The sequence below is a fragment of the Aspergillus melleus genome, assembly GCF_016097325.1.
Source record: "Aspergillus melleus strain CBS 546.65 chromosome Unknown contig9, whole genome shotgun sequence".
In the NCBI taxonomy this organism is placed as follows: Eukaryota; Fungi; Ascomycota; class Eurotiomycetes; order Eurotiales; family Aspergillaceae; genus Aspergillus; species Aspergillus melleus.
Window position 1 is genome coordinate 758101 of NW_025763378.1, and position 12717 is coordinate 770817.

A 12717-nucleotide genomic window follows, 5' to 3' on the forward strand; every position below is an offset into this window, starting at 1 on the left:
CGATCCAAGATGGATCTGGACCAGACTTCGATCGTTTCTCGAATTACCACAGCCTGCACACGGCAATTCACATTGGCTGTTCGCGAACCGATCATTCTTTTGCTGGCGTTATACATGACCATTCTCTACATTGTGCTCTTCACCTTCTTTGACGGCTATAGTTACATATTCAGTGACGTGCATCATCTGTCGCAGGGGTTGACGAACATTGTCTGGGTCGCCATGTACGTGGGCATCATGCTGACCGCCTTCTTAGTGCCCCTGATGTATTGGAGACATCAACAAGGCATGAGCTCCAAGGCCCGAGATCCCGACAGGGAGAGAGCTCTCAATGAAACTAAATCCATCATTCAACCCGAGGATCGACTTTGGTACGCCATGATCGGCGCTCCAGCCATTCCGATCAGTCTTTTTTGGATGGGATGGACAGACTATGTGAGTCAAATCTTACCCCCGCATACTCCGCCTATACTTTGGTTCATATTTTTTCTTTCCCTTTCCCTTCTCCTTTTCTTTACCCACCTGGCAACTCAAAGACAAGGACAAGGCACAGAAGCGACTCACTGGAAACTCTTTTATATCACAGGAATCGATCTCAATCTGGTCCCCAATCCTTGGTTCCTCTCTCTTCGGCTTCGGTAGCATTTGCCTCTTCATCTCTTGTTACATGTACGTGATTGATGCGTACGAGGTCTACGCTGCCTCCGCTCTGGGCTTCATGACTATTTCGCGTTATTGCGCTGCCGGGGGAATGACCGTGGTTGGGATTCCGTTCTACAAGAATATGGGCGTACAGTGGACATTGACGATTCTGGGGATCATCAGTGCCGTGATGGTCCCTGTGCCTTATGCATTTTGGAAATACGGGACTGTGATTCGGGGGTGGAGTCGGTTCGCTGTTTCGGGAAATTAGTTCGCTTTGGATGGGCAGCATGTGCAGTGTGATAGAAAAGGGAAAGGGAGACGGGGGATAAGGAAAAGAGAGTGAATAATCCATCCTGTCCCACTCACACATTTCCGGAGGTAATTTTATGTTCCATATTCAGATTATTTGCGGTAGGTGCTTTATGTTGTTTTTGTTAGACGCGGTAGTACTCCAGAACCGTCGATCACGTATGTACAGTATCATGACCATCCGCCAAAGCAGCCACCTCACGCTCGGCCTTCAGGATTGCGCTATTCCCCAGCCTCGCAAGCTCCCCAGTAAAATTATCCAAAAACCTTAGATGAATCATTGGGCCGAATGTAAGCGTCCGAATGGGAATCCTGCCGATCAAACTGGGAACATCTTGCAGCACGTCCACAAGGTCCGCCATCGCAGGGTCCAATGGATTCTTCAGGATGTTACGGAAGAGCGTCAAGATGGCGGTGATGACGTAGAAGATGACAACCCTGTTGTGAAGGAAATAAATGTCAAAACAGATGCTGACTTCTCTCTCTATCGTGCAGGAACTTACCAGAAGCATTCGCCTTCGACGACGGGTAATGCGGTTTGAAGGAATGAAAGGGTGGATCGACTGGCACTAATAGCTAGGCTTATACTTGAGCATATCCCAGGCCCGTCATGATGCCGCTCGCTAGCCTGGTGGATAATTGTGACGCAGTGATAATAAGCTAATCGTAGCAACACGGCCTGGGTATTGAGGTGTGTATTCGTGGGCATCCCCGGAGAGAATTGCAACGGCGGTCGAATATCAGGATGCAGGCTTGTTCGCCACTGTTCCAAGGCATGGTCCAGATTACGGATGTTTTCCAAGATCTCTGAGTTGGGCTTCTGGCACGCGGCTGTTGAATAGAGAGCCACATATATATCGGACTTTAATTGAGAGAGGCGAAGGTCCCAGGGATACAGGGGAAGCGTATCGTCACCAATGGACAGGATTTGGTCTTGCTGCATATTAGAATCCTGAAGCTCTTTGTAGTTTGGTGGAAGGTCCAGGTTACAGAACACTCCCGAGATAGATGGCGGCTGTCCGTTCCGGAGGCAAATATCTTGGTCGAAAGAGTAGCAGAGCCAGAAAAGATCGCGTAGGTGGCACTCTGGTTGGCTCTTGTTGTAGACGGCGGGAGTAGACACGGTATGTGCGCCAAGCTTGAATAATAGCCGACTGGCGATTGACACGGAGACTGCGGCGCTTTGCAAATCGCCCAGAAAGTACTGGTGCTGCGTCTAATCATGATATCAGTTCATGATCAAACGCTTGATATATGTCCTTAACAGGGTTCGGCCGGAGTCGACATACAAGCATGATCAGAGCCTGAAGACCATTTATAGTCATCTCGTTGATGATTTGTACTGTGAAACTCTGAGCGGCTGCGGCATACGTCTCACAATCAAGCACATCGCCCAGATTAGTCTCGAATCCAAATATAATCACCACCGACAGGAAGGCATAAATGCAAGACTTGGCACTATCTGCATCTTGGCCCTGCGGTCCGTAGGCAAGATCCAGTGTTTCAGCAAACAGCGATTTGCTAATCACTGGAAACACAAGACTTTGGTATGACGAACAATAAATATCAACATACTGCTCAATAATAGGGCGAGCGGGGAGCTTCGGGATCGTTGAAGATGGCCTGACAGGGCCAGCTTTAGTCCACGGCAGCTCCATTGTGTTTAGTTTATCCATGTTAACGGTCTCACCCGTGCGGGATTCAATCCACGCTCGCCCTTCATCCGGGGTATGACGCATGCCGTTGAGATACATCAAGCCCAGATTGACCATTGAGATTTCTAGGGGTTTATTTAGCCAATCAAATCCTGTGGTGTCGAGGGGATTTACGAACTAGTAGAAGACAGATTTTTCTGGGTGGCAGGCTGCTCGCCATGGAGTTCTTGGTCGCTCGTCTTTCTGCACAAGGTCGGTCAGTATCGGTCGTTTTGACACCAGAGCAGGTCTAATCGGATCGAGACGGATGACGCTATGATAGTCTAAACATACCTTTTCTTCGATCCCGAGTCCAGCCGAGTATAGGTGCACGCGAAATTATTGTGCAGGCAGTAGTTGCACTGCGGATACTCGGCGTCACATTTGATCTTCAGACCTTCAGTTAGATGTATACATCCAGTGTGCTCTGTTCAAAATTAGCGGAGCTGACCTTCTTCTTGCGACACGAATCGCAGGCCGTTGCCCGTTTCGTATTATATCGAGACCTTGGTGTCGGCGCCATTGGTCTGCTGACAGGCTGATGGTTATGAATTCACCAATCTAGGATAAGACAGCAGGACTAGCAGCCACTGGAAGAGTCCAAGGCGCATCGATCAATTTTGGCAGATTGCCGGTGTCGGTATTATGTAAGCCGTCGCTGGCTGCCTGAGGCAGTGATTTGGTATACTATGGCTCTACGGAATTAAGGTTGTGTTATGATGGACCCAAGGTTGATTCCCTAGTGGCCCAGTGCATTTAGAAAGTACACAACTGCCCTGGTCTAAGCAGTCTGCAAATCCTCTTTTTCTCAGAGCATCACACTGAATCTCTTTATAGCCCTAGTCAAAACTAGGAAGGACGGCAGTAGATGGCACGACACCACTCGTATGTCAGCCCCATCAGGACCTCTTCATATAGGCGAGAAGATCATTCTCTTCCAGAAACTTGTCCCAGGTTTGGAGCTTCAGTCCAGGGATCTGCATAGTGGCGATCAGCCTCTCATCAACGCATCTATCAACCAAGATGACACGTACCTCTTTGGCCTGCACAAACTCAGGTGCATCGTACACATTGCCGAACTTCTCAAACATGAGAAGCTGCTCGGTAAAGTCCAGAGCGATCTCAGGAGACATGCCGTCCCGAGTCTCTAGAAGCTTTTGAAACTCGTCGGGGCCCAAGGTGTGATATCTGGTCTGTAGATTATACTCTGGGGTGGACATTTCAGTCAGCCGTGATCGGTTGGGCACAGGAAAGGGAACGGTGCGGTCTATAGTTACTTTTGCCAATGGCAGCAAGCTTGTCTGCTTCCGTGAGTGCCTGATTATAGAACGCGATGGTCTTGGTGAAGTAAGTGGTTCCGGATTCGAGAACGAGCTGGACGAGCTTGCCCGTATCGCCAATCGACACATTGGGCATGGCTGTGCGGGGACTGTGCGGAAAGCTCATGTTATAAACACCCTCCGAATCCTGGAAATGTGTAAGCAAACCTCAGCCGCACAAAGTACTCCAAACACCGGGGAGGGAAAGTCAACAAACAGGCTTAGACAGATACCGCTCCGGGTGAGTCAGGCAGTTCTCGAAATAGTTGGGAAATAGCACAGTGGTGGTCTTGGCCCACAGATCTGGAAGCTGCTGCCGAATATAGTTCGTGACGAGGCTTTTGCCCTTCCAATGGTGGATATGCATAAGCGCTCCCCGGGAGAGCTTCTCAGGGTCGGGAAGCGCGCTCCAAACGAGATGCCGGAGAGTCGAGGTACGAGCCGCCGCATCCGCAATGCTGCGGCCTTGTTTAATCTCAATTTCGGTGGACTGCGTAGCCCAGAAGTCCGTCAATGCAAAGATAGCATCGGCGCCTGCAAAGACGGTGGCAAGGGCTTCAACGCCGGCATTGAGATCGACGGCTTGAACGCTTGCTCCGAGTGCGGCGAGCTGCTGAGCCGCTGGTTTGCTGGGATCGCGCGTCACAGCCCTGACTTTGTACAAGTGCGGGCTTTTGAGAAGCTCTTTGGCAACGGAGCCGCCCTGGATTCGGGAAGGATTGAAGCAACTTGTCAGCCACTTGTCAAGAGGTACGAAGGTAGCAGGATGTCTGACGAACCTGCGAGCCAGTAGCACCTATAACAACAACGGTTCGCGGAGACATGATAATAGTCCTTGAAAACTGGCTGATTAATCCGGAATTTCGGAATGCTGGAATACAGATAGACTGTGAATAGAATGATGTAGGATTGACCGCAGCTATTTATATCGCGTCTGAAGAATTCCTCTTGTCACGGATCTTCGGAACTATAGTACGGCGTAGTAATCGGGATACTGGAAATAGCTTCGGAAAATAACTCCTTGTCACGCCTTTTCCAGAACTTCAGGGATTGTAGTTGCAAAATGCCGCTTTGTCATCGGCATATTGCCTATCGATCTGGCGCCGGAGTCATCCGGCCAGCGGTGGGCGCGAACAGAGGTCAAAGTCCCTTGACGGGCCCCACTGTCGACCGAGCTTGATTTGACTCAGGAAACAGTAATTGGATACTACCTCTCGACCATAAATTCCCATCGCCGGTCCGGCTTTGGCACCTACTGTAATCTACAGAGCCAGCAATCACATCCAAAGCAAACGAGCTAGCCTATCGAAGCACAACGAGAAAAGTATACACTTTGACTACTATGGCTCCAACTACTGTCCTGATCACAGGTGCTAATCGAGGTCTGTTACCCCGACATATCCCATATGTCAAGTGTTAACAGTTCAGATAGGTATCGGAAAAGGCCTTGTGGCTGCATACCTGAGAAAGCCGAACATCACGGTCATCGCGGCCTGTCGGGATACTTCACCCGAGAAAACAGAACATCTGCACTCCTTGCCTCGTGGTACAAATTGCAATCTCATCACTGTATCCCTCAGTCTTGATCAGCCCAGCGGCATCATCGAGGCGGTTCAGAAACTGCAAGCACAGCACGGAATCTCACAGATTGATGTTGTTGTGGCCAACGCGGGAATCTGCGATCACTATGGACCCCTGATCGAGATGACAGACTCCGACTTACAGAAGCACCTGGATATTAACACCTTCGGCCCATTGAGACTATTCCGAGCCGTGCTTCCCTTCTTACAGGCGAGTCAGCAGCAACCAAGATTCGTATATGTATCGACGGAACTGGCCAGTCTTGCTGAGCTGGAGCAGAACAAAGCATCTCTCACGAACGCATATGGGATGTCAAAGGTGGCAGGAAATTACTTCATGAGGAGAGCTCATTTTGAATATGAGGACCTCATTACGTTGGCCGTGGACCCTGGGTGAGTCATAGAACAGGGAACGATAGTAATCATATGGCTATGTTGACGGCATCCGCTAACTTCCGTGGTACAGGTTCGTTCAAACCGATATGGGAAACCGTGGGGCACGCGCCAAAGGGCTCGAAGTGGCCACGTTGACGGTGGAACAAAGCGTCAACGGTATTATTCAAGTGGTTGGTGAAACCATTTCTTCTCTTCTCTATAGAAGTATCGATAGGCTGCTAACCCGTGCTCTTGCATTGCTTTCATAGATCGAACAAGCTACGAAATCAACTACATCTGGTCACTTCCTGGGCCACAACGGCGAGCATGTGCCGTGGTAAACCACGCACGGGTATTATAAGGGTACAGTATACATTTCTAGTGTCTCTGAGCAAACCGGTGGATCTCCCGACTTCGGTGGTATAAGGAGACAGTTTATTGTATCCACTCCTCCGCCATATGGAGGAATATGGAAGTTCCAAGTCTACTTGATAGACGAAGACAGAACAGTATCTCTGTAATCTTCAACGGATTGGTAGTACCCTGTAGAGTTTTAGTTTTCTCCTAAGACCGTGAAATCTCAGAACATAGTATTTCACTTTCCGACTTAGGGTTTCTCCACGAGGCTTCCCGCTGACAAAGCGGGAATCTACCTGTGTCACTTTTCTTGCCACCAAGATCCGTAGAACATCTCGAACGATAACGGAAATACGGATGTCAATACGGGTGGTGGAAAGGCGGATGACGATGGCCTTCCTGCACTGCATTCTGACTCACAACATGGGCGCTCATGTGCGTATATAGAGAAGAATGCCATCTGGAATGAATCCGTTCGGCCAACCAAGCAACTACCGAAGACATTAGTTGCAGGTATGGAGCACATCCGACAGGCTTTCGCTCGAGCTGCGAGTCAGCAGCGTGCTGCCCTAGTGGCCTATATCACAGCAGGGTACCCTACGATCGAGGAGACGGTCGAACTGCTCCTGGCACTTGAGACTGGCGGCGCTGGTATGAACGGACTACCTTTCCCCTACGCAGCTTTTGTTTCAATAGGACTAACACCTTCTCAATGATCTTGCATTAGATGTTATCGAACTTGGCGTTCCATTCACCGATCCGATTGCCGACGGCCCAGTCATCGAGGCAGCCAATGTAAAAGCCCTAGCGAATGGGGTCACGATCACAACGGTCTTGGGTATGGTGCGTGAGGCGAGGACGAGAGGTGTCCGGGTCCCGATCCTGTTGATGGGGTACTATAACCCAATTCTCCTATATGGGGAGGAGCGGATGGTCAGCGACTGCAAAGACGCAGGCGTCAATGGCTTCGTGATGACAGACTTGCCGCCGGAGGAAGCAGGTTCTTTCCGCGGGCTTTGCAACACATTCGGGTTAGTAAAATGGAAGTGCTAGCGAGGGCCAATGTGCTGATATTAGAATGTTACAGGCTCTCGTTCATCCCACTTGTCTCCCCTGCGACGCCCGATGCGCGCGTCAAGCTGCTGTGTCAGATGGCCAACTCGTTTATCTATGTGGTTTCACGCATGGGCGTGACGGGTGCTACTGACCGGTTGGGCGAGGATCTTGGGGAGCTCATGAGCCGAGTTCGAACTTGGTCTGGGAGAACTCCCACCGCCGTAGGATTCGGCGTGAGTACACGGGAGCACTTCTTAGCGGTGCAGGACATCGCGCAGGGCTGCGTGATCGGGAGCCAAATTCTCAAGGTAATAGGCGCGGCTCCGGCTGGTCAAGCGGCCACTCGTGTGGTAGAATACCTCGCTGGAATCACGGGCCGCAGGATGACGAGAGGAACAAACGGGGTGCTCATAGACTATCAGAGCGCCACTCAACCGGTTTTCCGTGACCAAAGAAATGCCCTGTATCTGGACAGTCGGGTTCCCTCCAGCATACGGTTCGGTGAATTCGGCGGTCAGTATGTTCCAGAGGCCCTTATAAACTGCCTTTTGCAACTCGAGCGCGGATTCGAAGCAGCACGCCAGGACCCTACCTTCTGGGACGAATTTCGGGCCCATTACGCCTACCTCGGCCGGCCCAGCAGTCTTCATCTTGCGGCGCGGCTTACAGAACACGTCGGGGGAGCGAATATTTGGCTAAAGCGAGAGGATCTCAACCATACGGGGAGCCATAAGGTGAATAATGCTCTCGGTCAGATTCTTCTTGCGCGACGACTAGGAAAGACGAGGATCATCGCCGAGACTGGAGCCGGCCAACATGGTGTAGCCACAGCCACTCTATGCGCTAAATTTGGTCTACAATGCGTCATCTACATGGGTGAAGAGGATACACGCCGACAAGCCTTGAATGTGTTCCGCATGAAGCTGCTAGGCGCAGAAGTTGTGCCAGTTCAGACGGGGGGGCGGACTTTGCGCGATGCAGTCAGCGCGGCTCTCCGGGCATGGGTATCAACCCTAGACACGACGCATTATGTCCTGGGTTCGGTGTCAGGACCGCACCCATTCCCCACGATTGTGCGTACCTTTCAATCAGTCATTGGAGATGAAACCAAACAACAAATGAACGAAGCTATTGGTCGACTTCCCGACGCGGTGGTTGCCTGCGTGGGAGGCGGAAGTAATGCCTCGGGCATGTTCTATCCCTTCCTTCACGATCCGGTCCAGCTTCTAGGCGTCGAGGCTGGAGGCGATGGTTTAGATACCTCTCGCCATTCAGCGACGCTAACCCGGGGCAGCAAGGGCGTGCTTCACGGGGTGTATACGTATCTGCTGCAAGATAATCAAGGGCAGGTTTCGACCACGCATTCGATCTCGGCGGGCATGGATTATCCGGGAGTTGGCCCGGAACTAAGCTCCTGGAAGGATAGCCAGCGAGCTCGATTCATGGCTGCTACGGATGCGCAAGCGTTGCGCGGATTTCGTGCACTAGCGGAATACGAAGGGATCTTGCCTGCGCTGGAATCTTCTCATGCTGTCTATGGGGCGATGGAGCTGGCCAGGACGATGGAGAAGGGGCAGAATATTGTCATCAGTCTGAGCGGAAGAGGCGACAAGGATGTTCAGAGCGTAGCTGATCATCTTCCTCGGTTGGGTCCGGAAATTGGATGGGATTTGATATTCTAATCTATGACAGATCAAAGTTCTATTGTCAGACCCGCAAAAGCTAAATTCTAAATTCCACAGTTTGTTGTTATACTTGCCAGTTAATTTGTTATTTTTTTTATCTTGTTTTATTTTTGTAATAGCAAGAAACGTAGTACAGTTGGGAAATGGGAAACGTGAAAGGCAAGGGCTCTGCCTAGCGCTGCCTGGCTGCCTACGCAGTGACAACTCATTCTCTTCATGTCCTTCAATCGCCCAACTAAACATACAACATCCACCATGTCCGGCAATCACACACACCCTTTGAGCTTTGATCCCGGTACGCTCAAATTCTGCAGATTACTCCAGCGCTCCGAATCATCTTCTCTATACGAGATAACGCTAAGCGACAATCGCTACTGTCTAAAAGTGGTCCGTACTCTCCACCAGGCAGCCAGAACACCACACTAATTCTTAGTAGTTTCACAACAACGGCGACCCCGGCTACGCCCCGAATGGCCGTGACATGAACCGATTCCGCCGCGAATTAACCGCTTACAAGAACCTGCACTCTTGGGGAGTGTGTCAGAAAGGCGTGGTACCAGCTTACCATGGCTATATCGAGCAACTCGACCCGGCTCTCTATCGTCCTCATCTCGATCACTTCGCAGGCGATCAGAATCAACCAAATGCCATCATGCTTGAATATCTACCAGACCCAGAAGAGCTGAACTGCGTGAATTACTCCGCGGAACGCTTCCAGGTGGCAATGCAGGGGTTGAGTGAGATTCATCGCGCGAGGGTCCTTCATAATGACCCGTATCCGAAAAATATTGTTCTTGTGCATGGGGAAGCGTCGCGAGTTGTTTGGATCGATTTCGATGTTTCGACGACATATACAGAGGCTCAGATGGAGGATCATCAGGTGAAGCAGTACTTCGAAGAAGAGTTCCTGTGGGCGAGGAGCTTTGGAGATTTATTGGTATGTTGAGAGCCTGTCACTTCCTTGGGTTCTGATGGTAAGACTAATTGAATGTAGAAAAGGGATCAAGAGGAAGGTCAACTGCCAAACCTCAGCTATTATTAGGTCACCTATAAGACTGTCACGTCATTTCTCGTGAATACATGATCTGGTAAATGAGTCTAAGATGCATTATCTAACCGATCAACTAATTAACATTATCACTGATCTAATCTAACTCTGAATATGCAAAATGGCTTGCTAACAAGGGTATATCAAAACCTGTATCCGAACTCCTGTGAAAATTCATCAAGTCAAATCGCACCGTAGTTACTTTTTGTTCCTTAAAGTCGTGACGCGTTTCCTGTTCTGGTTTCTATCTTTGGACCTCCTTCCCTTCAACACTGACATAGAGACAGTTAGACAGCTCAACAAGCCGTCCGCACTCTCCCCGTGGAGCTCGTCAACAGATCGCGCGACCGATCCGGAGAAGCCACGAACGGACGCAACTCGGAGTACTCCGGCGGCGCAGACACAGGCATCTCTGGGGGCGCCACGCTGCGCGGGTTGAAGAACTCGGCATTGACCTCGTCGATGGATATCTCGCAAGCGTCTTCCTTCCCAGGCACCGGGACGCGTCTCGCACAGGTAAACTGCAACGGAACGCGCAGCGAGGCGGTAGGGGTCAGAATATTCGCATTAGGCGTGTGATACGAGATGCTCAGGTCGAGGGCATAGACGCGCGAGATGAGACATGAGTGGAAGGAGGGCACGAAGGCCTTTTTAGCAGGCAGCGAGACAGGCACGACCACGGACGCGGTGTAATAGACCGAGCCGTCGAACGAGGCAGACGGACCGGTCAGGGATTCGGCGTCCGAGCCGGACGACGTGCTGGATTGGCGCGAGTCGCAACGGTCCAAACGGGGCGGTTCGTGTCGCGTCCAGCCGGCCGACGACGAGGCGAGGCACAGCGTCGACAGAGGCACCGACTCAGTGTAACCGCCACGACCCATCTGTGCCCACATCGCGGGCGACGAGGGCGACGGGTAGTCGGGCCAGGGCTCGGCGCTGAAGTAGGTCGAGACGCGCAGTTTGCTCCACACGGTGCCTAGACGAGGCGGCGGTTCGGTGCCGATGGGATCGAAGCGGAGATGCAGCGTCGCCGCAGTGCTGACGGGGCTGTCGCTGCTGGTGTGGTTGTCTGCGGCGGCGTTGGAGCCGGGATGCAACTGGACAGGTCGAGGCTGCGAGGCGGCCACGACCAAACGGCCGAGTTTCCCGCGCAGCAGGCCGCGCTTGACGTCCTTTTCCTTGCGAGTGCAGTATACGGGCTCGTGATCGGCAACGTTGAGCGGCGGTTCCTCCTCGACGGCGGGGACGATGCGGACTTTCTTGCCGACGGAAGCGAGGCTTTTGGGCGTAGCATTGTCCGAATCGCTCGGTTTCTTGCGCAGCACTGTAACCCGCACTAAGTAGGCGATGCGGCACATGTCCGGCGAGATGTCGTCCAGCAGCGTCTTGCCGTCGGCGGCCAGCATCGCGTCGCCCAGCGTGGGCGGCAGCAGCGTGTGCGACGCTTCCACGTGCAGGTTGGTCTTGCGGTGGCTGCAGGCATGCGGCAGCAGACGCTCGGGCACGACGAAGGTGAAGGGGAATTCGTAGCGGCGGTTGGGCTCGAGCACTCGCGGAGTGGGATATGCGGTGTCGTCGATTGGTTGGCGCAGGCGTAGGAAGGTCTGATATGCGCCGGTGCGGCCGGGGATGGATGCTCGCTCTACGGAGGTGCGAGAAGTCCCTAGACAGTGTCAATAAAGTTCTAGGTAAATACTTCAGGTAGACTGGCTGGGCGTGGACATACCTTCAAAGGTGATTTCCACTTCGTCGAATCGGACATCACGGTCGACGGTCACGGTAGCCGTGCCTTCAATGCGGTCGCCAGTGGTGTAGGCGCTCACCAGACCCTCGGTCTGGCCTTGTAGGTCAACGGTGACCTTGGGCTGCGCACGGGAGGTGAAAGCCTCCAGGGTACTGGAGGTTCGAGTGACGAAGGACGAAGCCATTTCCAGATGGTTGTATCCGTCAATGGCAGCGTACCTTCGGTGAAGATATGGGGTAAAACTACAGAAGACAGGAAGGGTGGAGAAAAAACAATCACAAGAGAGGAGAGAGGAAAAAGTGACGACCCCAGCTTTTAAGAAGAATGAAGGGATGGGGTGATGGTTGCAATTGAGTAATGGAATGGGCCGGTGGAGCAAGGGAGTTTTCCCCCAGGGGGGTCAGGATCTAGTCAATATTAATATCTAGTTCAACGGAGTATAGCCACTAGCCAGGACGTCATTGCAGGTGGTAGCCCTCTGAATTAGCAATCCAATACGAGACAATAAAAGCAATCAATCATTGTTGCGCGTGAGTCACATCCCTTCCTGCTTGGAAATCTCGTTTTTGAAGCCATGCGAGCACGTGGGTGGGCGAAACCCTCATTTGTCCTCGACGGCATCGCAAGCTTAACGCAAGCTCTTTCCATAGAACCAAACCAGCCAGCGACTAGTCACTACAGCCAGTCAGAGGGCAATCCTTTTCTCTCGTCAGGTTCTTCATCGGGTCTAGTCCTTCGAACGACGCCAGGATCCACCGGGCGGCAATTGGTGGAACCGTCGACGATCGTCTTTTGACTTGCGCCCTGGGAATGACATTCCACACGCCCTGCGGGAAACCGATGCTGAGAACGCTAAGACCGCCGGCTAAACGGTCTGAGAGGGCGTGACTCCTCGGAGAAGTCGA

At 52.0% G+C, this 12717-nt stretch overlaps 7 protein-coding genes across 7 annotated transcripts; 4 read left to right on the top strand and 3 right to left on the bottom strand.

The window, feature by feature from the left end:
* Positions 1-9: 9 nt before the first annotated feature.
* Positions 10-913, top strand: LDX57_012907 (uncharacterized protein; the record flags this gene model as incomplete). The annotated part of the gene is made up of 2 exons (XM_046094655.1): positions 10-435; positions 587-913. 2 exons carry the CDS (start codon positions 10-12, stop codon positions 911-913), a joined length of 753 nt encoding a protein of 250 aa, XP_045950634.1.
* Positions 914-1109: 196 nt separating this feature from the next.
* On the bottom strand, positions 1110-3171 carry LDX57_012908 (Zn(II)2Cys6 transcription factor; the record flags this gene model as incomplete). Its single annotated transcript, XM_046094656.1, has 6 exons — positions 1110-1392; positions 1458-2170; positions 2244-2734; positions 2788-2852; positions 2943-3037; positions 3100-3171. The coding sequence occupies 6 exons, from the start codon at positions 3169-3171 to the stop codon at positions 1110-1112; spliced, it is 1719 nt and encodes a 572-aa protein (XP_045950635.1).
* Positions 3172-3547: 376 nt separating this feature from the next.
* On the bottom strand, positions 3548-4791 carry LDX57_012909 (NmrA/HSCARG family protein; the record flags this gene model as incomplete). The annotated part of the gene is made up of 5 exons (XM_046094657.1): positions 3548-3625; positions 3683-3855; positions 3926-4115; positions 4185-4670; positions 4747-4791. 5 exons carry the CDS (start codon positions 4789-4791, stop codon positions 3548-3550), a joined length of 972 nt encoding a protein of 323 aa, XP_045950636.1.
* A 518-nt stretch (positions 4792-5309) lies between these two features.
* Positions 5310-6263, top strand: LDX57_012910 (SDR family oxidoreductase; the record flags this gene model as incomplete). Its single annotated transcript, XM_046094658.1, has 4 exons — positions 5310-5349; positions 5400-5940; positions 6014-6113; positions 6192-6263. The coding sequence occupies 4 exons, from the start codon at positions 5310-5312 to the stop codon at positions 6261-6263; spliced, it is 753 nt and encodes a 250-aa protein (XP_045950637.1).
* Positions 6264-6794: 531 nt separating this feature from the next.
* On the top strand, positions 6795-9017 carry TRP3_5 (anthranilate synthase / indole-3-glycerol phosphate synthase; the record flags this gene model as incomplete). Its single annotated transcript, XM_046094659.1, has 3 exons — positions 6795-6930; positions 7007-7310; positions 7367-9017. 3 exons carry the CDS (start codon positions 6795-6797, stop codon positions 9015-9017), a joined length of 2091 nt encoding a protein of 696 aa, XP_045950638.1.
* A 258-nt stretch (positions 9018-9275) lies between these two features.
* On the top strand, positions 9276-10062 carry LDX57_012912 (uncharacterized protein; the record flags this gene model as incomplete). The annotated part of the gene is made up of 3 exons (XM_046094660.1): positions 9276-9407; positions 9457-9957; positions 10015-10062. The coding sequence occupies 3 exons, from the start codon at positions 9276-9278 to the stop codon at positions 10060-10062; spliced, it is 681 nt and encodes a 226-aa protein (XP_045950639.1).
* Positions 10063-10125: 63 nt separating this feature from the next.
* Positions 10126-12305, bottom strand: LDX57_012913 (arrestin (or S-antigen), N-terminal domain protein). The gene is made up of 2 exons (XM_046094661.1): positions 11795-12305; positions 10126-11731 (listed from the first exon to the last, which is right to left on the bottom strand). Exons 1-2 carry the CDS (start codon positions 11994-11996, stop codon positions 10365-10367), a joined length of 1569 nt encoding a protein of 522 aa, XP_045950640.1. The 5' UTR covers positions 11997-12305; the 3' UTR covers positions 10126-10364.
* Between the last annotated feature and the right edge of the window lie 412 nt (positions 12306-12717).

Coding starts and splice junctions, on each gene's coding strand:
- LDX57_012913 (XM_046094661.1), bottom strand. CDS start 11,996: ATGGCTTCGTCCTTCGTCACTCGAACCTCCAGTACCCTGGAGGCTTTC. Junction 11,732..11,794: donor AGTGGAAATCACCTTTGAAG/GTATGTCCACGC, acceptor GACACTGTCTAG/GGACTTCTCGCACCTCCGTA.